Below are 27424 nucleotides of genomic sequence, written 5' to 3' on the forward strand. Positions count from 1 at the left end.
ATTTGATGTTAGTCTTTGTCACTGTTTTGTTTGTGTCTTTGTTATGTGTTGCTCTCTCACTCAATTACTCGGCCTAAAATGAGGTATACTTTACGGTTTGAATTAAGTTATGGGCTAACCTTCAGATTTTCCGAAGTCGTTTCCAGTTTTGATTTGATTTTCTGTTTCTTTTTCTTTGTTATTTTGTTGGAGGACTCAGCTGTATAATATCTTAGGTTGGGCTACTTGAGGAGAATAATGACGCAGTGGCAGGATACATAGAGAAGATTGGGATCTCGTCAGCTTTAATTGATCATTCCTTTGGAGATAGTTTGAAAAAAGCATTGCAAAAAGGTGAAGATGTCATGATCAAATTGGATTGGGGGGAGTCTGTACCCAACCTAGATGAAGGGGTTGAGTTTTAACTTTGGACCAATTGTAATGATGAGTGTGGCATTCGCTGTGATGAGCAGATGAGTTTCATTAAGAATTTCAAGGGTCATGCAAAGATTCTTGAGAAAGATGGCTACGCTCAGTTCACACCATACTACATAACTTGATATTGTCCTGAGGCCTTAGTGCATAAACCATGGGAGGTACTGTGCACTTGATCCAGAGCAAGATTTTGGACAGGGGTACGAAGGGAAGGACGTGGTTGTTGAGAACTTAAGGCCGCTGTGTGTGCACAGAGTTGGCAATGAGAGCAACCGGTCTTGGGTCTGGTGGGATTTTGTGAAAGATTTCCACATCAGGTGCTCAATGAAGGAGAAATAACCACTATGACTTTAGGAAAGTTTCAGCTATTAAATACTCTTATTGTTGTTGTTGTTGTTGCATAACTACACATTCTAACTTCTGTTCTTCTTCTTGTTTTTACAGAGTTTCTAAACCTAGCTCCCAATTCTCCTGACATGGGCATCTTCACAAATTCTACTGCTTGTAACTTGGTTAATGCAAACATCAGTGATTGTCCAAGTACATATTGTATTATCTGTCTTCAGTCTTTTGGTTTTGCTTGGTAATAACCACTATGACTTTAGGAAAGTTTTAGCTGTTAACTACTCTTATTGTTGTTGTTGTTGTTGCGTAACTACACATTCTAACTTCTATTATTCTTCTTGTTTTTACAGAGCTTCTAAACCTAGCTCCCAATTCCCCTGACATGGGCATCTACACAAATTCAACAAAAGTAGCCCGGTTAACATCCTTCACTTCTTTCATATGAAAACTATTACTACATATGTATATTCCATTGGCTTGGATGCATGAAGAAACTGAACCTAGGCTTAAAGGAGGTAATAATGAAACTATGGTATCCTAATAGCCTAGCTATTATGTTTGTTTTTTAATCCAAAGTGGATTTTTCCATTCTTAGATGATTATTGATGAGCCAGTTGGAAGTATTGATAAGAATGAGCTTTCTTCAAATGTTGACATCACATTTTAAGGGAAAGAAGGCGCTCAAATTTACGGTAAGTTGTCCATTTTTTTTGGAGATATTATTTGTTTACATTGGCTTTGGCTGCATGAAGAAATTGTACCTAGGTTTGTTAATGGAAATGAGGTAATAATGAACCTTGAGTTTTAATGTAACAAATGTAACCTAGATAGTTAGTGCGTCTATGTAAAATAAATTGTACTTTATCATTTATCATTCAAAATCAAGGCAATAAGTAGTCTACTAATCGAAAGTTCTAAAACTTCTAAACAAATGAAAATGCATGAACATTCCTAATAAAACTTTGCACAATTTATAATCCAATGATAGCTCCTAAAAAAACTGATAATTCCATGTAACTCTATTCTATTCATCATCACTAATGTTGATTATGTCAGAATCTTCACCAGTTGTCACGTCCATTTGTTTGCCTTCATCATCACTTATGTTGATGTTCGCAATTCTCTGTTCTCTGTTTCAACATTAGCAAGTGTTGTTCGCAATTCCCTATTTTCTTGTCCAATGTGCATGATATCAACATGTAGGCCTTGATTTATTTCATGAAATTGTTCATTGGCTTCTTCAAGTTGTTTGATTTCCTTTGTAGCTTCTTCATGAATCTGACGTAGATGATTGATTTTGCTCCTTGCTTCTTTAAGTTCTATGAAGTTGAAATCTTTGACTTCGAATTTGTACCATTCATGTAGTGATGTGAGAGCGGCTTGTGCAGCTTCATTTTCGGCTTTATTTTGTGTTTCTTCAAGAGTTCCATAGGATGTTTGTAGGGTTGAATCTTCATCTTCATCATATTCGTCACATTTTTCTTTAAATATTCCTTTAAGAATAGGAACATCTATTGTTACGGTAGATCCAAATTTGTCACCCTTCACTTTTGTTGTGTAAATTGGTGGTTTATAAATATTGATTTCCATGAGAATTTGATTCAATATTGCTTTCCTTGAAATATGAAAGATTGTATTGTGATCCATATTGTTGCATATAAAATTTAAGAAAATTAGTATGTTATCTTATGAATTAAGATGATAAATCATGCTCATGTAATTGTTTGTAGGTTTAATGATGATTGATATCAATCTATGTGATAGTGGTGTAGTTCAATTCAAATAAGTGATATTATATTTTAAAATTCATATTTTCATTTGACATATGAACAAAAATTTCAGAGTACTAAATATGTGTATGTGATAAATAGATTTAGAACAGAGTAATAATCATGAATTCATAGAATAATAGATTTATATGTAACTTTAAAAGTGTATTAGTAGTGTACCTTGGTGTTGAAGATGAGAGATGTAAGTCTGTAGGTTGTTTGTGTTATTGATTGATTATGTAGTATTTATAACTTAAAGTCTTTTGTTTATTTAGAATCTTGTTACTTTGAGTGTTTTATACGGTGTAAAGTTATTGTTTTAGTGTGTTTCTTTATTGGTTATATATCTATAGAATAAATTTATCCAAATCATAAGTCTGCAGTGTTTGTTATTTAGAAACATTCTACTCACAGTGCTTTCTTTTTTTGGGCGTGTGTTATTGATTGTGTTTTTTTTTGGTTTATCCAAATAATAAATTTAGGTGGTTGGGTCTAAACCATATAATTGCTACTTATCATTTTCTGGGTTTATATGAAAATGATGTGTATTTCTGCCCCAAGAGATTTGTACGCATATACCCAGTATCCAAACCACTATCTTCTTTACCTCCAAGAGAGAGTCTAACACTTCCCTCTTTCCCGCCTCTTTTAACCATTTGTAAGCTAGTTTGAAAAATGTCTTTCAGCCAGTTTTCAAGGAAGCTTGCAAGAAAAAACCCCCACCCATTTACAATCTCTTCTAATACCAACTGATCAATAGAAAACCAACCCTTGCTCTCACTCCTAAACACCTCTTTGAACGAACGTTTCAGTTTAGACATGAAGTCCTCAGTCATTTGGCTTAACTGAGTGGACTTTTGGTTGAAAACAAATCGGTGTTTGATCAAGCATAGAAAACCATTTAAGGATTTGCTATCGGGTTACGGTTTCTTGAAGAAGATCATGGGACTGATTTGAATTCTTCGTCTTCATTGTACTCTTCCTCGGCTAATATGTTCAAGTCGAGGGTGTTGGAGCTTGATTGCCTAGAGAATACCTTTTTGGTTGAAGTGTCCCCTTTGTCACATGTTCTTTGATTCTTAACCGTGTTTGAAGTATCCTATTGGCTTTTCTCTTATGATCATATTCAAGGACTCTTGCATCTACTGACTCTTTCACCAAGAGCTTCATTTGGACTACATTGACGTCGCATAGTTTTTTCCTTCCCTCACAGCGAATAGAATCATCCTTGTCAATTTCTTCAATGAAAACCACACTTCTTTCTTGCTTTCTTAATGCTGTCAGAAGGATTTCAGTCCATGGTGTGATCTGATTGCCTCTTCTCATGTTCATATGGACAACGTGATTGGCAATAGACCCATAAATTGACTCGCGAATTACTTGTCTTTGTTCTCCTTTTTCCAACCCAATCGTCTCCCTCAATCAAGAACCGGATCTCGGTGTTCTTAGTTATTTTGAATTGTGTAAGGCTTCTATGATTAAAGGAGTGGCCTCGATTGCCAAGGCACATTCTCTTGCAATTGATTGTTCAAGACTCTTGAGTCCTGTTTTGTCCAAAAACGAGAAGTGCCAAGAGCAAGGGTGATGTTTTCATCCCCTGTTTTCTTTGTTTAATAGGGAATCAGTGGTCGGGCCATTAAGGTGGTCTTTGGAAGTTCCATTACCAAAACCGAATCCATTGGAGCGAGCTTGTTGATTTCCAAATTTAAGCACAAAAATCGTACTTCGGGTCGTCTTGGTGTGGATTATGTAAAGGAGATTGAATTTGATGAGGGAAGGTCTTTCGTTACGTGATCCAAAGAGGCCACCATGAGTAAGGTGAAGCGAAGTTCTAGCTCTTGTTGCTTCAGCTTTGGTTATCGAATGATAATGGAGGCGAAAGTGTATCCGGCTAGGCCTTGAATGGTGCAGCCGTGGCACAACCTATTCCATTTTCTCTCGAGCTCAATCAATTCGTCCTAAAAGTCGTAGAATTGTATTGTAAGATTTCTCTGCATTGAGATACTTAGTCAGAATATGCTTGTTATTAATTGTTATTAGAAAAACTATGAGTCTTAAGTTTGAGTTATTAGAAAAACTATGAGATTGAGTTATTACTGGAGTTAGAAGTTACCAAGACAAATATTAAAGTTGAGGTGATCCAATAATCTTTTTAGGTGCTGATTTGCCTTATTCATAGATTTTGTTCCCCCAATTCTTACTCTTAAGCATTGGGTTGTAAGGAACAACCCATCCATTGTCGATTTCAACAGGGTCTGTGTATACATATTCTAGTCCAAGTCACAAACACAGTAATAAATTGTAGCATCACTTATTATACATTCAAAATGAATTCCTATTTTTGTTCATCGTGCATGAACAACACAAACACAATAATAAATTGTAGCTTATGATCCAATGATAACTAATTCAACCAAAATGAACTCTTAACATAACTTATGATCCAATGGTAACTAATTCCTAATGTCTACTCGGCTATTTAGTTATATTCCTTCTTTGAGTAGAAACTATCTTCATTCCAAGTGATTGTCCGGTTGAAAAATAATACAGAAAAAGTAATTAGATTTCCATTTGTTTTATTTTGAAAGATTAAATTTACTAAGACATTTAATATATATAAATGGTTACCTTGAGATCTAAAGTCTTGCGCTTTTTTTTTTTTTTTGGATAAGGGGTTTCTTCCGAGGTTCTGTCATAGATTTTTTTTCGGTTTTCCGTTGTTGGTTTTTCAATAGCAGCTACCTCTGAGTTTGTTTCCTGTATTCATAGAGAAATGTTCCAATTGTGTTAGAAATTTTGATGTTTATTTTTTAATTAATTGACGTTAGATATGCTGATTAGTACCTTATCTGTAAGATCTATTTTATTTGATACCTGCAGTTGTGTTGAAAACAAAAATTGTTATGCAATAATCATTTGTATAAATTTTGAAACGACATTTAATGTATATACATACCTTTTTATCATTGCTCACAGGACATGCGTACAAAAGAACAAACGATTTTGTGTTATAATTGTTTCTTTGTTATTGGATTCTTTTTCATGCTAAAATCGAATTTTTTTTTTTTTTTTCCAACAATGCTTTTCAATATCTTCTCAACCATTTCTTTTCCATTTTTCTAAAATAATTCAAAAAATAAATTAGTGGTTTGTTTAAAGAATTGTAATATATTGTTTTAATTAAAGATGTTTTACCTATTTTTCAATTTTATAGAGTTCATCCTCCGAATGTTTGATCATGACTTTTCCTATATTTCCAAATGCAATTGTGGTTGTGTAACTTTCATCATCTGTGATCTCAAGTTTTAATTTGTACCTATTTTTCAAAAGTGAAAAATTAGAAAATAATAATAAAAATAAAAATAGCACCTAATTGATTAGAATAGGCATGTTTTATAATTTTCCTACATAGTCATACCTTCTAGAATGTTTTGGATATTTCTCACATCTATGACACCAAAGCCTGGAGTTGATTTCTTCAAGCTTACTGACACAATTTTCGCAAGCTTTATAGTACCATGGTAATATGTCGTCATTTAAAATCTTAGAAACCTTTGCTCTGCACAGGAACGACTTTTCCTATTTATGAAAAATCAAAATAAATTGTATTAACAATATTATATAATATAAATTGTTTAGCGAAGGATGATAAGTAGTTGTTATTACCTTTACAGGGTTATCTTGATTTATGATGTCAGTTAAGCTTTGTATCTCGTCCCCTGTTTTTATTTGTTCTAAATCATTTTTTTCTTCTTCCTGTGCTTCTTCTTTTATTTGTTGCGCTCTGCATGTTTGGAAATTGTTATTACTTTTAGAAAAAGACAATTGAATAAATTGAATACAATTAATATGAAATTTTGTTACTTTTCCATGATTGATTCAACTTCAATTATTTGCAAGTTTGTATATATTTTTGTTCCAAATGTTGATTGGAGAAAATATCCTGCGATTTTGGTAAAGTTAACTATCATGAATGCAAAGAAATAGTATTTTGAAAACAAAGAAGAAGATGATTACCTTTCCAGTTCTGTACTGAAGTTGATGTTACTATTAACACATAATTTTTGTCCGGTGAATGAATGAAGTCAGTTGGAATCTGATCCATTATACTACCCCACAATGTGATTCTAAGTACAGTGTTTTTGCATTGAATAGTATGAAGAGTAAGAATCTGTGTAAATAAAAATAAAATTGAACTTGTGAAACATAATATATATAATATATTTGTTATACGTTGTGTCTGCCATGATTATATCTCGTCTTTTCCTTGTATTGCCTCCTCTTATGGTTGATGTTTCAACTGCTTTAACCTTCAGTAGTAGTCCTACGACATCTGCAGTGTATACAAAGTTATTGTCGTAGTTGTTTTGGTTAAAAAAAATATATAGGATTAATGTAACGTATTACCTGTAAGGACTATGTTGTCCTTGTTTGAGTCAATATCATCTAAAGAAGTGAATGAAAATAGGTTTTGAGGAATCTGCACATCGTGATTGGTGACAACTTTGATTATAGTAGTGTCATTGAACTCGAGTTTGTAATCATTCGGTGCAACACGGTATTTAGGTGAATTGTCACCAATGTCAAAATTTTCAATAAGTAATAGTGCATCTGGTTGCATATGCTTTTCAAACGTCTTTGTTAATTTCACCCATATTTAGCTTGAATTTGGTTGCCCTGTATAATACATACAATATAAATTTTTTTTATAAACAACAATTAAATAATAAACAGTAAATTTAGTACTAATTAAACACAAACCTGTTCGTCCATAAGAAGGACTTCTCTGTGTTTGATAGCTAGGTTTTTAGAATAAAGATCATCCCACTTACACACGACCCTAACTTTTAATTTCCAAGTAGTTTTTGAACGGTTGATGGTGTTCAACATATGGTACTGAATTGCCATGTTTGTAACCTTGTCACAAATTTTATAAAAGATTAGAATATTGAAAACACGTCAATAGTTATAGTGAAGGTATAAATAAATTATTCTATACAGATTTACATAACCATTGCATATGTAGTTGAATCAATAAATTTTTTTGTCTAAAAAATAAATACAATATATGAATTGAATATTACCTTGATGGAGGCCAAGATGTTGTATTGAGATGAGATTTTTGTTTTCTTTGCTCGATTATGAAGATTGATAGATATATTTATAATTGCTACTTTGAGTGTTTTATAAGATGTAAAGTTATTGTTTTAGTGTACTTCTTTATTGGTTATAGGATTGGATCCAAATCATGGTTTATCCAAATAATAAATTTAGGTGGCTGGGACTCTTTAGTGTTTTATACGGTGTAAAGTCTTAGGTAAACTGTGTGTTTAGTCCAGCCCATAGCTGGGATTGTTTCATCCATGAATGAATTATATTAGAGTTAAGGTCCATGTTATGGTCCTTTATGAATTTGGGATTTAGGCCTTGGTCCAAAGGATTGGTTAAATTGCCAAGTGTGGACACATTATCTGAAATAGAACAGAATAGAAACACGTGTCCTAGCATTTTCTAACTTATTAATCTCTCCAGAGACTATAGAAAAAAATACGTTAGTGCTATTTTCCTTTTATTATATGCATGGGTTAGTAGTATTCTGTGCTTCACCTTTAGTAACAGAACAGTGCAAAAGTGAGTTTTCCAAAATAGGTGACTGTTTAAGCTATGCTACAGGGAAGGCAAATTCACCTACTAAAGAGTGTTGCACTACTGTGAAAGATATAAAGGACAAAAATCCAGTTTGTCTGTGCTTGATAATCCATTAGGCTCATGATGGAGCCAATTCGTTCAAGTAGATGGGCCTTCAGGAAGCTAAGCTCCTTCAACTTCCTACTGCTTGTAACTTGATTAATGCAAACATCAGTGATTGTCCAAGTACGTATTGTATTATCTGTCTTCAGTCTTTTGGGTTTGCTTGGTAATAACCACTATGACTTTAGGAAAGTTTCCGCTATTAACTACTCTTATTGTTGTTGTTGTTGGCGTAACTACACATTCTAACTTTTGTTCTTCTTCTTGTTTTTACAGAGCTTCTAAACCTAGCTCCCAATTCCCCTGACATGGGCATCTTCACAAATTCTACTAATTGTAACTTGGTTAAAGCAAACATCAATGATTGTTCAAGTACGTATTGTATTATTTGTCTTCAGTCTTTTGGTTTTGCTTGGTAATAATTACTATTATTTATCAGCTTTGCTGGAAGAGAAGGAGCGTGTTGATCAAATTTATCAGGATTTGAGCTCGTTTAAAGACCAAGCAATTCAGCAGGAGAAATTAGTTTCTGTGATAAAGAGTAAGTTTGAGGAGACATTGGGGCAAACACATTTATATGAGGACAAAATAGCCAAATTAGAGAAGACACTTAAGCTGAACATAGAAGATTTGGAGGGAGCAAATAAAGAAATGAAAATGCTTCAAGTAATTATTCAGCAGAAGGAAAATGCTTTATCATTGGTTGTTGCTAGAGAATCCGGGGAGAAAAAGCAAGTTGAATCACTTAGTACATATGTCTGGAGACTGTTAAAGAGTTTGAAGTCATTGAAGTTGAAAGGGAAGCTGAATCAATAAACAACAATCAACAATCAACATCATCATTGTTATTTTCCAACATCTTGAAAGTAAAGGTTGGTTCCAACATTTTATCACTACCCTCACTATTTCTTCTTATTCTTCTTTTCTTCTTCTTCTTATTTTTTTTTTGCAGTGTTTTTTTGTTCCAATTCTTCGTCTTCTATCTGGGGTTCTTCTTCTGTATTTTCTTTTTAGTTATTTTTCTAGGAAGGGTTATTCCCAACCCAACCCACCTAACTTAATCAAAGTACAACACGACAATGGTGATTTTTTTTTTTTTTGCCTATGTGCAGGCGTTTATGGAACTATGTTGCTGGTGGAAAAGAACAATCATGGAATTCATTATAAAGGTTAGTTTTATGTACTTGTCAAATAGACATTGCAAAAAGAATGAAAGAATATCGAAAATAAATAAAATAAGCATACTGTTGTACCGTTAAAAACAAATAAATAAGAACTATGCTTCATATATTCTTGACGACCGCATGCTATAGGTAACATCTTCGCCCTGAAATCCATGAAGGCACTTGCATGTAGAAATTTTTTGTCATTTATATCCATGTACGTAGTTTTAAATATACGATAAAAACTTTTATGTTTGTACTGTTTACCTGTTTCTCTTTGTCATGGGAGATTGTTGAATACTTCTGGATAGACTATGTTTTTTGTATGCTCGTACAAATCACTGTCTCTATTGTCTAATAGTATCTTTAGTCCTTCACGTGAAGTTACATGTGAAATAGCCACATATAGTTGTCCGTGTGAGAATACCTAATTTCTTAGGTAAACTACAACACTTGTCAGCGTCTGTCCTTGGCTTTTGTTAATTGTCATGCAATAACAAAGCTTTATTGGGTACTGTACACGTCGCAATACAAAATGCCATTTTTTTTTATCAGAATTCATCACAATTTGAGGGATGGTGTGTCGATCTCCTATGTTACTTCCAGTAATGATCATAGCTTCAAGCACAATATCTGACAATGTAGTGATAATAAGTCTTGTTCCATTGCATAGTCCCTTGCTTTGGTTTATGTTTCTGAGAAGCATTATAGGAGCACCTTCTTTTAGTTGTAAAGAATGATTGGCCATACCGGCCAGTTGTAAAGTGTTTAGGAATTCAGTCGGATACAAAATGTGTTGATTTCCAACCCCAGCATCTGCTACACATAACGTGTCTGCACTTAAGAACTCATGTATTTCGCCGGGAACAAAAGAGAGAACATATGAATTTATTTCGTCAGCTGATTCATTTGTAGGAGTTAGAATGCACCTATCTCTCAAGTAGCAAGCTTCAGAATATTTTTTGGAAAAATCTGTGTAGATAGTTTCCACAATTTCATTTATACCGTCTCCTGCTGAATGAATTATAAGGTCTTTTGGGATTTTCACCCAGTTAGGTTCTTCACCTTCACACAATGATCAACTTGGAAGTTTCCCATCACCAATATCTAGTATCCATTTGTTGAATTCAGCATCTGATTTGCTAGAGTCTTTGTTTTGCAAACGCATATTTATGGTAAGTCGAAAAATCCTGAAGTGGCGCCATAAATACGACCTGTTAATTGAAGTAGACACAATTGTTTCTCTTGATCCTTTCTCTACAACAGGCAATGTTTGTCTGAAGTCACCTCCAAAACCATTGTTTTCCCCTCCAAATGGTTTGTCCTTTAATCTTATATCGATCTCTGACATTATGTCTCTGAAAGTGGCATCAACAGCTTCAAAGTCATTTTTTTTTACTCATTGGTGCTTCATCCCATATGATTAGATCAGTTTTCTGAATCAAATATGCCAAGTGGGTGTTTCTACTAATATTGCAAGTGCTGAAGTGGTCTTGTTCAATTGGAATTTTAAACCTTGAGTGAGCAGTCCGTCCACCTGGTAAAAGAAGTGCTGCTACACCTGATGAAGCCACAACAAGTACTATCTTCCTCTGTGATCGCAGCCTTGCAATTAGTGTATTCCATAGATAAGTCTTTCCTGTACCACCACTTCCATATACAAAGTAAAGACCTCCAGTATTTTCCTGAACTACATTCATGACAACATTAAAAACTTCTCTCTGTTCAACATTCAATCCAAGATGAAGCTGCTCAAATTGTGTGGAGAGAGTAGCACAATCATAATTTAACTCCTCTTGTATCAGTATGTTCTCAAGTGCATTTGGTTTTGGAATATCAAAACTAAATTCTTTTAGAGTTCGACCGTTTTCATTCATTAGAATCTCAACTTCACAAAGTGTAAATTTTTTTAGCTCTTCTTGAGATAAGGTCAGGTTATCATTACCTTGTTTTACTTGCTGTAATCCAAGTATATCGTCTGAAAGTAGGTCCCAATTCTTATTCCACAATTCAACTGAATCTGATACCTCACAAAATAATAGAAGCGTCACAAACAATTGTCGCAATGAGTTACTATTAGACCACTTTTCTGCATCTTGAATTGCTTTATGCCATTCACCGTCATCTTGTAGTAGGCCTAGTGCACTACATGCTGATTTGTAATCTGGATGAGTTTTACCATTCACTGTTCTAATGTCTTCAAAATTTTTGGCACCCTTGACTATATTTAGAAGCATACGCATGTAAAATCTTTCACCTTGTGTTGGATGTGCATAGTATATTCTACCAATCTTTAGTCCCTGTTCTCTTTCTGTCCAGACTTGTAGAAAGTAACAGATTGTAATAAATCAGGCCTAAAATATAGTTCAAATATAAAAAAAAAAACTATTTTAGAAGCTAGAAAACAGTTTTGTACAAACCTTATCATCTTTGTGCCACACAAATAATAATGTAAAGTCAACATACGTCAAATGTCTTCCTTTCTCATTAACTTGATTAGTGCGCATCCACTCTGTGAACATAGTCCTCTTTGATTTGTCTTTTTCAACAATTTCAAAGGTATCTTCATTATCATGAAATATAATATTTTGATCATTCTCAAGATGGAAACTCATCCTTTCAACAGATGGATATTGGAATTGAATCTCAAATTTGAAGATTCTCTAGCTTCCTTCATGAAATATAATATTTTGATCATTCTCAAGATGGAAACTCATCCTTTCAACAGATGGATATCGGAATTGAATGTCAAATTCGAAGATTCTCCAGCTTCCTTCTGAACCAGACACATAACGACAATCTAGATAGTGCTTGATTTCATCAACTTCATGAATAGTTTTTCTTTTATCCTCATCATATTTCAAATTTTCTTCAATGATGCCTGTAGCCCTATCTTGTCCTTTTGCTATATACTTAAACAAATATTTAACCATTCGTGTGCGGTTGCAATATTCAACGTTGATGTGGCACTGAAATTCTTTGCTAAGCGCTGGGTTGTAAGGAACAACCCATCCATTGTCGATTTCAACGGGGTTTTATCACCTACCATGGCAGTTAAGCTTGTTGTTTCTCCTTTGATACACAAAGAAAACCTTTTTCATCAAATGTTGTTTCTTTGCGAAAACCCTTTGGATAATGTCTTGAACATTTTTTTTCTTATCATTCATGCACGAAGAACCCCTTTTCTTGTTTCCACACGGTCCATGAATCATTGTACAGACTATAGTTTCATATAGCAAGGGGTCTGCTTCTTTGTCTGGCAATTCTGCTGATATTAGTTTGTCTATATCTGTTCCATTTTTTGGCTTGTCATCCGGATGTAGAAAAAGCAAAATGTGGGAATGTGGCAATCCTCTCTTTTGAAATTCTATGACATACAATATTAACAAAAGAATAAAACATAGAATTTGTTAGTAAACAATGGTTATGTAGCAAAAACAAAAACATGGAATTTGTTATACAATATTTATAAGGTCTATAGTAATAAACATTGATTTTTTTTTATAAACATATCATTCATGATTACTTTTTTGTTCAGGACTACGCTGACTTTCAAAACATTTTATACAGAATCTATCCAAGTAATATGAGTTGATCTAAACAGGTACACTTTCTTAGACATTACTATGATTACAGTGTTTGGTTACATACCTGCAATTACTCTACCAAAATGTTCTCCCTTGCGCAATTTTTTCATTATACATTCCAATTTTAACTTGAATGCTCTACAACCAACGTCTGGAACGTAATGCGGATTTAGGCCAGGGTTTAGTTCTAGAAAGCTTTTAATTTCATCCCAATTGGGATGGCAAGTGGCTGTTATAAAAAGATCAGGTGGCCCAGCCCATCTACAAATGGCAATGGCATCCTGATATGTCTGCACCATGTATCTGGGACCTCCTGTAAACGATGATGGAAGGATCAAATGCTTCCCAATTGATGCTGCTGATGTATCACCTGCAATTCGAAGTGAAGTTAGGTAAAATTTTATAATGTTTTAAATTAATTAAGGTAAATGCTATTTATTTGTTCTTACTATAATACCTGCTGTTACTGCATCCATCAAATTGCTGTACAATTCAGATCTGATTGTTGCTTGGTTCATACGGTACCAATGTAGTCGCTGATCTTCCATACTTGTATAACCGTCTACGATGAACGATAGACGAAGACGCCCACCAATCCACAATGTAGGACCTTCTTTAATTCTTTTGTGCAGTCTGAATGCATAATATTCCCTCATGGTAACCATATTCCTTGTTTTCGTATCCGTATTCCTTGTATTCCCTTCAGTTTCACTTTGACTTTTACTCCTATATAGGATCCCAGGTCTATAGCCATCTTCACCACGTGGGAATAATATAGGATACTGCAAGGTCATAAATTTGGGATGTAACTCATTTATTCTTTCAAGTCCACCACCTTGTGTTTCAACAATTATATCTCTATAATCAGTAACATCAAATCCATCTCCCATAATCAAAGTCGCTACTTCAGTTGAAGTAGGCAAATTATATTGTCTGCCATCACTTTGTCGATTATTAATAAGTCTTAGACGAACTGGTACCATATCATCCTCTTTAAATCTGTCTCTTGCCATTCTAAATGATTGTACAACTTTATTGTATTTATCAAACATCCAGATTAACCCACAACAATTGTTGGATCTGCACTTTCCTCTTCTGGAGGTATAGCTTTCATTCTATTGCATCTTTCATTCTCAGTGTCATAGATATATAATTGAGCAAACTTAGGTGGGTGGTTTCAATTGGTAGAAGTGAACCAATTTTATGATGATTCTGGCGCTAATTCAAGGCATAAGGCCCCCACCATTGTTTAATGTTTTGTCTATCTCTCCACCTGCAAAAGTAAATTGGAACATGCAGTTGTGCGTTCGTATACACCTTCGAAAATGTGAAGATCTCCTTCCTCCTTGTAAGTCCATAAGCTGTCTTAAAAATGTAGGCACCTTCTCCAAAAGTGGTAGCTGAACTTTTCCATTCTGACAACAAATGGAAAATGTTGGAAAAGCTGATTTTCCCTTATTGTTTCTTTCACCCTCCCACGCAATTTCTCCACAATAAGAACACTCTCTAGTAGGTGGTCCAAAGTTATGCACACCTAAAAAAAAATAGTAAACTTTAAAATATTTAATATTAAAAGTTTAACAGATATATACCAATATAGAAAAGGTTTCACAATTAGCTTATAATATTGTTACCTCTACTATCAATATATGCATTTAGCTCTTTATCAATGTTTCTATGCTTTCAGATCTCTTCTTGTCTACGAGTAGCGGTTGTACTTTTAGATGTAGATATCCTTTTATGACGTATTGAATCAACTAATAGAAAATGATTTAGATTAGTTTTTATTGGAAATACATAATAATTTAACAATAATGGTTATGTAAAAAAATCTACCGTTATTTCTTTTTCGTGCCAAAATTCTCCATCTGTTATAGCGAGCAATCCTAGCATTTTCTAACTTATTAATCTCTCCAGGGACTGTATAGAAAAAAATACGTCAGATATGTGGGAAAAAAAAGTGTCGTCAGATATGTGGAAAAAAAAGTGTTGAAAGAAAAAACCACAGAAAGTTAAAACTTGATCTTACCTCCACAATAAACATTTTTTATTAGCTTTTGTAGAATGTCATCTCTATATCTGTCGGTTGTGTCAGTCCCTCGCTGAACATACATTGTGCTACCATCATAAAAAAAAGTATATGTTGGTGAGAAATAGGTTTCAAGATAATAAAAAAGTGTGAATCAACTAATAGAAAATGATTTAGATTAGTTTTTATTGGAAATACATATTAATTTAACAATAATGGTTTCGTAAAAAAATCTAGCGTTATTTATTGTTCATGCTAAAATTCTCCATCTGTTATAGCGAGCAATCCTAGCATTTTCTAACTTATTAATCCCTCCAGAGACTATAGAAAAAAATACGTCAGTGCTATTTTCCTTTTTTGTTATATGCATGGGTCAGTAGTATTCTATGCTTCACCTTCAGTAACAGAACAGTGCAAAAGTGAGTTTTCCAAAATAGGTGAGTGTTGCACTATTGTGAAAGATATAAAGGACAAAAATCCAGTTTGTCTATGCTTGATAATCCATTAGGCTCATGATAGAGCCAGTTCGTTCAAGCAGATGGGCCTTTAGGAAGCTAAGCTCCTTCAACTTCCTACTGCTTGTAACTTAGTTAATGCAAACATCAGTGATTGTCCAAGTACGTATTGTATTATATGTCTTCAGTCTTTTGGTTTTGCTTGGTAATAACCACTATGACTTTAGGAAAGTTTCAGCTGTTAACTACTCTTATTGTTGTTGTTATTGCGTAACTACACATTCTAACTTCTATTCTTCTTGTTGTTTTTACAGAGCTTCTAAACCTAGCTCCCAATTCCCCTGACATGGGCATCTTCAAAATTCTACTAATTGTAACTTGGTTAAAGCAAACATTAGTGATTGTTCAAGTACGTATTGTATTATCTGTCTTCAGTCTTTTGAGATATGCCTGCATTGGGAAACATAATCTGGTTGAATGGGGACATTTTCAACACCTATATTAAAACATTTGCATCTTATTTCTGAGGAATGGATCATTACTTGTACATAGAAAGAATTATAGCGGGTATACATTTAATATTCAATAAACCATACCACCCAACTCATATCTCGACTCTTTCCTAGGTCTTTAATGTTGTTGATCCCCTTGGAGTGACTGGAACTGTTAATTAGGTTGTGCATCTCTACCGCATTACCTCTTCATGTTTATATTCCTTGTGTGATCGTCATATCTGAGTGAAGTATTGAACCTGTGTAGATTTCATGGTGTCTCTTGAAACTTTCATGGGTCTTCTCTGGCTCGCTATTTTCCTTTCCTTGGGTTAATGCATCTAGTTTATGAAAGGTGATAAGAGCCCAAAACTGTAGTTTTAACCCCTTAATAATCATACTGTTAGACCAATTATGTGAATAATAAGTAAGAGTTAACACCGATTACGCGTTTTTATGCATTTAGGGCTTCAAAGTCCATTATGTGCGTAAATGTGCCACTTTAGCGAGATAAAGGAGCAAAAGTCGTGAGAACTTCGAATGCCATATCTTTGGACTCAGACCTCGGATTGAGGCCTACCTTATGTCAAAACGACCGGCTCGGAAAGAGCTTTGCAATGGTCTAAGCCTTGACCCAATCAGAGGAGCAGAAGTGGACGAAAAGTCTGGGGAAGTCAACTGCAGCTGAAGAGGCCTTTTTGGACTGAAAGAATTGGGTTTTGGGCCTGATTCTCTGGCCCAAAACATGGCTCCAAGCCCATGCACGATTTTTGGATCTGAATGTATAAGAACAAAAGCTTAGTTCATTGTTAATGGTAGATAGTTAGGTTAGAAAATAAATTAGATTAGTTAGCCTCCATTAAACCTTAGTTCTAGATCTAGTTTTTTATATTAAAGTAATTAGTTTTATTCTTGTTTTAAATTTAGTATTGAATGATTGTTCTCCCTTGAATTAGATAATAAAATAGTTGTTCTTGATTCAATTTCGATTTGTCAATTACAATTGTTAGATCTAATTTCATTTACTACTTGTTATTCAATGCTTAGTTGTTAATTAGATTTCATTATTGTTAAATTAAATAAATTTCAATGCTTTATATTATGTTTAGTTTTAATATAAATGGAAATGATTGCGGAATGATTCAAGGCTAAACCTCCATTAGAGGGGTTGTGAAGCCTTGATGAAAGCTTGATTCGATTATCGAATTAGATTCGCAGTATTTTCTATTCCACTCTAGAAATGATTAGTTCACCATGAGAATGGGTTTAATTGTTCACATGCTAGTTATAATTGGTAGAAATGCCATGTATAATTAGGGATTAGGAATAACCAATTGTTCTGCGATGCGTTCAATTCGGATTCTGACGATTAAATCGTTAGTGGATTAAGTTGAGTTATGGTGGAATCAATCCCCCTCTAACTCCTTATCATAGAATCAACGTAGCATTCCCTTAGTATTCTGATAACCGACTAGTTGCATCTTGTGGGTAGTTGCATCGTAGTATAATTCCCTTCGTAAAACTCTCATAGACTTAAAAACGACTAGTTAGATTAGAAAACATCCGTGCTAGAGCACTAGGAGTGGAACGAACTCTATCTACTCCCCTATATCTCATAGAATTGAGAGTAGAATAATCTTTGATAAACCAAGTATTAGATCAAGTTTAGTTTTACTTGTGTTGGTAAGTTTCATCGATTTATCTCGTAGGTAAAACTAGTCATTTGAGTATATCAAATGGCGCCGCTGCCATCTTAGTTGCACTTTAGCATTGTTTTCATAATAGAATTAGTAATTTTTAAGTCCCATTTCACCCACCCACCCTTGTTTGATTCATACGTGGTTATTCGTTTTTTCGAAAAATTCGAAAAAAATACCGCGGGGCAGCAAGGCCATGAGAGCGCGACCAGCTATGTTCTTGGAATTTCATCAATATCTTTGGCCACATCAAAGAAGAGCGCGACCAGCTAAGTTTCTTGTAACTTTTTCTACTACGCAGCCGCAGCCTAGGAGAGGCGACCAGCTAAGTTCTTGGAACTTCGAATTTACTTGGCGCCAGCGCTTCAAGATAGAGCGCCTTTAGCTGAAATTTCCGGATTTCCACAGGTTTGATTCGAACCCGAGTTGTTAAGTTTTTCAGTGTTCTAATCTCTTATATACACCGAACACGCGTAAACAAGACGCTATTCAAACGCGTAGCAAGGAGGCATTCAGGTACTCCTTCCACTCCTCGCATCTTCTGTCAGAGGAGTTTTAATTCTAGTATAATCAGGCTTGTTTTTCGTAGAAATAAATACAACACGCCTATCTAGAATTTCACACACTACACCCGATATTATGGTGAAAAGAGAGACTCTCTCTCTCGACTTTTATAAAGCTTTGGCGATAGCCCTAAATCTTGCATCGTTCTAGCGGACCAACGGGGATTTTTGAATTCCCCAAACATATTTTTGTTACCCGTTTTCCATGGTCTAGACCATGAAAAACCTTACCAACACATGCGTAGGATTGAACAAGTCCTTACAACATTCCATCATCCTACCGTTGGTGCGGAACAGATTAAACCGAGGGTATTCCCCTTCACCTTAGCTGATAAAGGCGGCGTCTTGGTTAAGCGCTTGGCGCTAATGCAATGGACTCGTGGGCTAAACTTGTTCAATTTGTTTATGGAACATTTTACCCACCCCTAAAGACGGATGAAATGCTTTCCAAGATTCATTTCTTCCGGCAGAACCCTCATGAATCATTTTCTCGAGGCATGGAATCGTTCACCGATCTCCTTATAGAGTGTCCACACCATAACCTAGCAAAAGACCGTTAGTTCGTGCCTTTTCAAAGGACTTCAACATCACCATAAAGAAGTCCTTGACATAATGAATGGGGGTAGTTTCTAAGTAAAGGAGCCTACTGAGGCTTACAAATTTTTGGAAGATCAGACTAAAAGCGTAATAATAATTGGGGGGTAGTGACGATTACTCCCGCTCGCTAGTTCTTCCTCCACAGTTAAGGCTACCAGTATGTTTGAGGTTAAATCAGATCCTGAGCTTAAAACTCTAATTGAATCCCTCACAAAAAAGGTAGAGGCTATTTCTGTGCAACAAAAGCCTATCCCCGTCATGAATGTAAATTCAAATCCATGTAGTTTCTGTTGGAGTCCTGAGCATCGACTTAATCTGTCTATAGCCTATGAACATTCTTGTTCCATTAATAGTGAACCTAAGCCCTTGGAGACAAAATCCCAACTTCGGTTGGAGAAATAACCAACAAGTCACACCCGTGGTACAATAATCAATATGTTAGGCCAACACACAGTTATAACCAAGCTCCACCACAACAAGGACAGGGTCAGGGTAATTATAATAATTATAACAACCAAGCACAACCTCGACAAGGTCAAGCACAAGGTCAATATAGTTATAATAATTATAATGCTAATAGAGGTATCGTTCCGGTAAATAATAACTACCACAATCCGCCCATAAATAACCAACAAGTCACACCACCCATGACCACTACACCCACACAACCGGATCGTCTTGACACCTTCATACAAGTGAGCCAACAACTTTTCCAAACCATGGCTCAATCTAACCAACACATTCTACAATCCGTTAATAATTTAAACCAACAGTTAGCCCAAGAGAAAGCCCAACCCAAAGGTGTGTTTCCAGGTCAAGCGATACCTAATCCTAAAACAGCAAACACAGCCTTTGAGATAAACGGTAATACTAGTACGGAAACTACAACCGTAGGTGAGCTAAATGCCATCACCACTCTCCGTTCTGGAAGAGTGGTTGATAACAAAGTAACTATGCCTATAGTTACCCCATCAGTACTCCCTACAACGGATATCGAACTAGATACCGAAATAGAAACTGAAGAGCCTACAACTGTAGAGGTACCAGTTAAACCACAACCTAAGAAACAAAAAGCCAAGGTTAAACATCCTGTTGATCCATATGCTAATTATAGAGAGAAAACACCGTTTCCCCAAAAATTAGCCATGTTAACTAGGGATACAAATTATGAGGAGATTAGGAACGTTTTCAAAAATCTAACTATAAACCTTCCCTTTTCGAAGCTATTAAAAGCTACCACACCATGCTAAGTTTCTTAAGGAGTTGTGTACTACTAGGCGTAAGACCAATATACCAAAAGACGCTTTTTTAAGCGGAACAATTCCCAACGCTTATCGAAAATAATGGAATTGTTAAGTCAAGGACCACGGTCGATCCCTATTGTACAATGCACCTTAGGAGATTCTCACACGACCCGATTTATTAGACACGGGGGCTAGTGTTAACTTACTCCCATTTTATTTGTATAAACAAATAGGTCTAGAGGAGATGCAACCTACTAAAATGGCGTTGCAATTAGTGACCGGGTCTATTAAGTATCCTAAGGGTGTGGTTGAGAGCGTCTTTGGTTAAAGTCCAAAATTTTACTACCCGACCGACCCGTTATCCTCGACCACGAAGTCACTAACGACTCTGTACCTATCATTTTAGGGCGTCCTTTCTTGGCTCTGCCAATGCGCTTTATAAACTGCCCGCGATGGTTCGATGTCCTTGTCCTTTGGCCATCTTTACGTTGAGGTAAATGTTTTCAAAGCGAGGACCACGATATCGATTCACTGCAAATGGAGAGGTTAGCATGATCGAGAGCTTAGCTCAAGATTACTTCAAAAACATGTTTCGGAGAAACAGTTAACAAATTCCTTTCGCCGGAAATTCCGACTTTAACAATGACTCCACGGTAGTAGGCGAAATCGAAGAAGAATTCACGCAACTCTTTTGCAGACGCTTCTTTACCACCAGCGAGTCCCCTTGCCAACAACCATTCATCCCTTGATGCTATGGCCGGAAGATGAATTTTTCAATCTCTATCCGGTGATCCTTTTGACCCAACTATTGAGGAATGTCTTGCACATATCAAGATTTACGATGATATGGACTTGAGAGCTCTAGCTGAGAATCATTCACCTTCCCTCACCAATATTCCCCACCCTCCACCTTTTCAAAGGAACCTCGAGTTTGCACTCGATCCTTTAGTTTCTCCTGTGCTTCATGATTTTTTAAATCCACCTATTAAACAAATACTTCCCAAGGATAAACCACTAGACACCTTCATTTTTAGACTTGAGACAGTCCCTAACTACACCATGAATGAGTTTTGTGCTAAACCCACATCCTCATTTTTTCCATGCTTTCCCTCTAAAACTTATTCCAATCCACCATATCTTCCACAACCATTCACTTTTCCACACTTATTCACTAGGACACCCTCTCATTCAAAGATGAAACATAAGGTGCCTACTCGGTTATGTTATAGGTCTATCCGACTTCGCTTTCATTCCACTAGGCTGCGTCGTAGGAAATCTTGGTGCTTGATTGTGTTTGGATATGTTTTCTGTGATATTTATTTATGGAACGATCCACAACTATTTCGGTTGTTGGTATATGATAAACTGCATATTCATACATATGTTTAGATAAAGTCTCGAGTATATGACTATAAACGACTCAATTTTTGTGTTTGGTGCATTTCCTTTCATTTCCATATATTGGTGAATGCACCATTTAGGTAACCGGCCCTCCCTATGGAGTGTGTGGGCTGTAAGTACCGGATCCCGAGTCCACGTTTCTCATAATTCACGTTTTCCACTCTTGCATGTTTTCTTGGTTTTGAGTCATGTTTCTCTATGGTGTGAATTATGTCTTTCTTGCTTATTGTTTTCCTTTATATTAAACCTAATTCATAAAAAGTAAAAAGTTTAAAGCTATAAAAATAGTAATCTAGCAAGTCTTGGGAATCGACTTTAAAAGACCCAATTTTTTTCGATACAATAACAACTTTTACGGAGTTTAGGCCAAACAAAATTTTCAAACTTAAAAAGAGTTTTCCAATTTTGTTTGGGGTGGCATATTTTAGTATTCATTTCAAATCATGTTGCCACCCTAAGCCTGTCATGTTTACTCGGTAGAGTTTGTGTTAGTTAGTACGCTTGAGTTTAATTGTGCTTCATATTATCATATCATCGTTACAATATTTTACATTGCAGTCTGCCAATTTTGCCGCGTTTCTATGGTAAATTCTTTTCTTATCTCTTTACACTTTGAGGATAAAGCGTTCGATTGTTTGGGGGTGGGATAGAAACATTTGCAAAAATTAGACACTTTTAGGATGTAAATTACGCACTTTTATTTATAAAATGTTAAAAATTATAAAAATTAGTTAGTTACATAATTTAATTGTGCTATTGAATTGTTTCATGAACCCCCTTCTCCCAAATTGTTTGGGGGTGGTATAGAAACACGATGTAAATGTTAAGCACATATTAGGTTGTACATTACGTATTATTTGTCTTAAAAATAAAAATAAAAAGTTTATGCTATACACTTAGGAATATTGGTATTGTTTTCTTTCTCTATGCTCTTAATAATCTAGAAGTCTCACGTAGCTTTTGCATTAGAATAATTGTTAGAAACTTAGGTTAATATATAGGTAATAATCTTTACATCTATCTATAAATATATTACATGAGTATCTATGATTGTTAGCGATTTTTGAAATCTAGGCTAGAGTACTTATTCTACAAATCTGTGAGAATATAGCCTAAAAGCCTTATATGAAATGAAACATTTGAGAAATGACACAAGGGAGAAGTAAAAATCGGATAGAGAAAATCTGCGTCCACTTGCTTGATCACTAAACCATATCCTAAGTGAGAATTTAGGCCGCTCTTTGGATCGATATAGCGAGAAATTCAAACCTATGAATTATTTTCAGCTAATTAAGCCACTCTGAGCCTTTTCTTTAGCCTTCCATAAACCACAATTCCTTTACATTACAAAACAAACAAAATAAAAAAAAAAAAAAAAAGAGAATAAATCAACCTACCCGATTTAGAATAAGTCCGAGAATAGAATGAGTGAAGAAAGAAGAAGAGAAAACACATTGTGTAAACAAAAATTGTTAGTTCTTGGAAAATAAAGAAAAGAAGTTTCCATCCAAAGAAAAGAAAAATAGAAATAAAATAAAAACTCAAAAAAATAGAATAAAAAGGAGTCAAAAGCCAAAGAAAAGAAAAAAAAAAATATGGCTAAGGATGGAAACAAAGTATAGAAGCAAAGAAAATAACAAGGTTTTCTCTAAGTTACATAATCTGAAGACTCTATTATCTCGGACTTGTCCTTTTGAATATCCATTTCCTTCCTTCTTAAACCATCTCTAATCTCCGTAACACCTAATAAAGACCTCTAGCTCAATTAGGAATAGGTTAGTGTGATAGTAAAGTGGCGAGATGTGTTTGATCGACCCAGGCTTCCTTGTTGTCATTGAGATTGTAAGGTAAAGTGTGCCCACTGTACCTTTGGAGTAAGCGAAACTTGAGTGGAAAAATCAGAGTGTTGTTTCTTGACTATTATTGTGAGAACCTACTTAAGGGCCAGCTATTCCGAGTTCTCGAGAAACAAACCCCGCTAAACATTTGATAGTACTACTCATTGTATATATGTTTATTTTAGATGATTGATTATTATGCATATATTAACTTAGGGTTTTGACTGGTTATTCTTATGTAATTGCTAGAGAGATGTATAGATAGTTGAGCATGAATAAAGGAAACAATAGTTTTATTTTCTTAGTCGTTGTAAGTATAGATGAAGTTTGTGAGTACCTTCTTTGGAAAACTCTCGAGGCTATAACTTCGTCCACTAGGAATTCCTAGTGGTTTAAGCCTACTGTTGCATATGGTCAATGCAATCGCACTCAATAAAAAGCGAGATTAGGTAGAACTCCATTTTTGGTCACTTATTCTAATTTCTCATCTTTGCTTGAGGACAAGCAAAATCTTTGTTGGGGGGTGGTTTGATAAGAGCCCAAAACTGTAGTTTTAACCCCTTAATAATCATCTTTGTTAGACCAATTATGTGAATAATAAGTAAGAGTTAACACCGACACGCGCGTTTTATGCATTTAGAGGGCTTCAAAGTCCATTATGTGCTTGAAATGTGCCACTTTAGCGAGATAAAGGAGCAAAAGTCGTGAGAACTTCCGAATGCCATATCTTTGGACTCAGACCTCGGATTGAGGCCTACCTTATGTCAAAACGACCGGCTCGGAAAGAGCTTTGCAATGGTCCAAGCCTTGACCCAATCAGAGGAGCAGAAGTGGACGAAAAGTCTGTGGAAGTCAACTGCTGAAGCTGAAGGCCTTCGATTTGAAAGAATTGGGTTTTGGGCCCGATTCTCGGCCCAAAACATGGCTCAAGCCCATGCACGATTTTTGGATCTGAATGTATAAGAACAAAAGCTTAGTTCATTGTTAATGGTAGATAGTTAGGTTAGAAAATAAATTAGATTAGTTAGCCTCCATTAAACCTTAGTTCTAGATCTAGTTTTTATATTAAAGTAATTAGTTTTATTCTTGTTTTAAATTTAGTATTGAATGATTGTTCTCCCTTGAATTAGATAATAAAATAGTTGTTCTTGATTCAATTTCGATTTGTCAATTACAATTGTTAGATCTAATTTCATTTACTACTTGTTATTCAATGCTTAGTTGTTAATTAGATTTCATTATTGTTAAATTAAATAAATTTCAATGCTTTATATTATGTTTAGTTTTAATATAAATGGAAATGATTGCGGAATGATTCAAGGCTAAACCTCCATTAGAGGGGGTTGTGAAGCCTTGATGAAAGCTTGATTCGATTATTCGTATTTTCTATTCCACTCTAGAAATGATTAGTTCACCATGAGAATGGGTTTAATTGTTCACATGCTAGTTATAATTGGTAGAAATGCCATGTATAATTAGGGATTAGGAATAACCAATTGTTCTGCGATGCAGTTCAATTCGGATTACGACGATTCGTCGTTAGTGGATTAAGTTGAGTTATGGTGGAATCAATCCCCCTCTAACTCCTTATCATAGAATCAACGTAGCATTCCCTTAGTATTCTGATAACCGACTAGTTGCATCTTGTGGGTAGTTGCATCGTAGTATAATTCCGCTTAATTAAAACTCTCATAGACTTAAAAGCGACTAGTTAGATTAGAAAACATCCGTCTTTAGAGCACTAGGAGTGGAGCGAACTCTATCTACTCCCCTATATCTCATAGAATTGAGAGTAGAATAATCTTTGATAAACCAAGTATTAGATCAAGTTTAGTTTTACTTGCGTTGGTAAGTTTCATCGATTTATCTCGTAGGTAAAACTAGTCATTTGAGTATATCAAAAGGGAAATACTTTTTTTTTGTACTCTTAATTACCTCTGATTCCCTTTTTTATGCGATGCATATGGCTGCTATATATTCATTCCCACGATATCATCTGAACTGCACTCAACTCAACTTTCTAGATATAACTCGACATAAAAGAAGAGCTCATTGAATCAGTGTTTATGCTAATGCAGGTGCTATATTGGAAAGTATCCCAATAAGGTTTTGATAGGCATGGTGGGTGGCAAGGAAGAAAGACAGGCTGATGGAGACTTTCTCGAGCAGCCTGATAAGTCTATGCCTTCGCCTCAGGAGGAGGTATTGACAGGTTTATTTTGTTGATTTGCATGTGCTTTTGAGGAGAAAAAGAGTGTTGCACTACTGTGAAAGATATAAAGGAAAAAAAATCCAATTTGTCTGTGCTTTATAATCCATTAGGCTCATGATGGAGCCAGTTCGTTCAAGCAGATGGGCCTTCAGGAAGCTAAGCTCCTTCAACTTCCTACTGCTTGTAACTTGGTTAATGCAAACATCAGTGATTGTCCAAGTACGTATTGCATTATCTGTCTTCAGTCTTTTGGTTTTGCTTGGTAATAACCACTATGACTTTAGGAAAGTTTCAGCTGTTAACTACTCTTATTGTTGTTGTTGCGTAACTACACATTCTAACTTTTGTTCTTCTTGTTGTTTTTATAGAGCTTCTAAACCTAGCTCCCAATTCCCCTGACATGGGCATCTTCACAAATTCTACTAATTGTAACTTGGTAAAGCAAACATTAGTGATTGTTCAAGTACGTATTGTGCATAACTACACATTCTAACTTCTGTTCTTCTTCTTGTTTTTACAGAGCTTCTAAACCTAGCTCCCAATTCCCCTGACATGGGCATCTTCACAAATTCTACTAATTGTAACTTGGTAAAGCAAACATTAGTGATTGTTCAAGTACGTATTGTATTATCTGTCTTCAGTCTTTTGGTTTTATTTGGTAATAACTACTATTATTTATCAGCTTTGGAAGATATCAGCTTTGCTGGAAGAGAAAGAGCGTGCTGATCAAATTTATCAGGATTTGAGCTCGTTTAAAGACCAAGCAATTCAGCAGGAGAAATTAGTTTCTGTGATAAGAATAAGTTTGAGGAGACATTGGGACAAACACATTTATATGAGGACAAAATAGCCAAATTAGAGAAGACACTTAAGCTAAACATAGAAGATTTGGTGGGAGCAAATAAAGAAATGAAAAGGCTTCAAGTAATTATTCAGCAGAAGGAAAATGCTTTATCATTGGTTGTTGCTAGAGAATCCGGGGAGAAAAAGCAAGTTGAATCACTTAGTACATATGTCTGGAGACTGTTAAAGAGTTTGAAGTCATTGAAGTTGAAAGGGAAGCTGAAGCAATAAACAACAATCAACAATCAACATCATCATTGTTATTTTCCAACATCTTGAAAGTAAAGGTTGGTTCCAACATTTTATCACTACCCTCACTATTTCTTCTTATTTTTCTTTTCTTCTTATTTTCTTCTTCTTCTTCTTATTTTTTTTTCTAGTGTTTTTTTGTTCCGTTATTTTCCAACATACCCTCACTATTTCTTATGTTATTCTTCGTTTCCTCTTCTTTTTATTTTTTTTAGTGTTTTTTTTGTTCTAATTCTTCGTCTTCTGTCTGGGGTTCTTCTTCTGTATTTTCTTTTTGGTTATTTTTCTAGGAAGGGTTATTCCCAACCCAACCCACCTAACTTATTTTCCAACATACCCTCACTATTTCTTCTTATTCTTCTGTTATTCTTCTTTTCTTCTTCTTCTTATTTTTTTTTAGTGTTTTTTTGTTCCAATTCTTCGTCTTCTGTCTGGGGTTCTTCTTTTGTATTTTCTTTTTGGTTATTTTTCTAGGAAGGGTTATTCCCAACCCAACCCACTTAACTTAATCAGAGTACAACATGACAATGGTTTTTTTTTTTTTTTTTTTTTTTTTTTTGCCTATGTGCAGGAGTTTATGGAACTATGTTGCTTGTGGAAAAGAACAATCATGGAATTCATTATAAAGGTAAGTTTTATGTAGCTGTCAAATAGATATTGCAAAAAGAATGAAAGAATATCGAAAATAAATAAAATAAGCATACTGTTGTACCTGTCAATTAGTAAATCTAACTATGTTGTACCTGTCAATTAGTAAATTTAACTATTTTTGTCAA

The 27424-nt window shown here is 35.0% G+C and overlaps 3 protein-coding genes across 4 annotated transcripts; 1 reads left to right on the forward strand and 2 right to left on the reverse strand.

Moving 5' to 3' along the window:
* Window positions 1-537: 537 nt before the first annotated feature.
* Window positions 538-27424, forward strand: LOC147487607 (uncharacterized). Of its 2 annotated transcripts, XM_086574994.1 has the most exons (7): window positions 1177-1274; window positions 1355-1451; window positions 8202-8402; window positions 8556-8651; window positions 8719-9151; window positions 9392-9448; window positions 27220-27424. In XM_086574994.1, exons 3-5 carry the CDS (start codon window positions 8324-8326, stop codon window positions 9093-9095), a joined length of 552 nt encoding a protein of 183 aa, XP_086431120.1. In that variant the 5' UTR covers window positions 1177-1274; window positions 1355-1451; window positions 8202-8323; the 3' UTR covers window positions 9096-9151; window positions 9392-9448; window positions 27220-27424. The 2 variants fall into 2 exon arrangements, with proteins under 2 accessions (XP_086431121.1, XP_086431120.1); XM_086574995.1 differs by lacking the exons at window positions 1177-1274; window positions 1355-1451; window positions 8202-8402 and adding an exon at window positions 538-954.
* LOC147487608 (uncharacterized) lies at window positions 10828-11685 on the reverse strand. Its single transcript, XM_086574075.1, has one exon. It carries the CDS (start codon window positions 11683-11685, stop codon window positions 10828-10830), a length of 858 nt encoding a protein of 285 aa, XP_086430201.1.
* On the reverse strand, window positions 13086-14076 carry LOC147487609 (uncharacterized). Its single transcript, XM_086574993.1, has 2 exons — window positions 13487-14076; window positions 13086-13399 (listed from the first exon to the last, which is right to left on the reverse strand). The coding sequence occupies exons 1-2, from the start codon at window positions 14040-14042 to the stop codon at window positions 13086-13088; spliced, it is 870 nt and encodes a 289-aa protein (XP_086431119.1). The 5' UTR covers window positions 14043-14076.

The sequence above is a fragment of the Coptis chinensis genome, chromosome 7, assembly GCF_015680905.1.
Source record: "Coptis chinensis isolate HL-2020 chromosome 7, ASM1568090v1, whole genome shotgun sequence".
NCBI lineage: Eukaryota > Viridiplantae > Streptophyta > Magnoliopsida > Ranunculales > Ranunculaceae > Coptis > Coptis chinensis.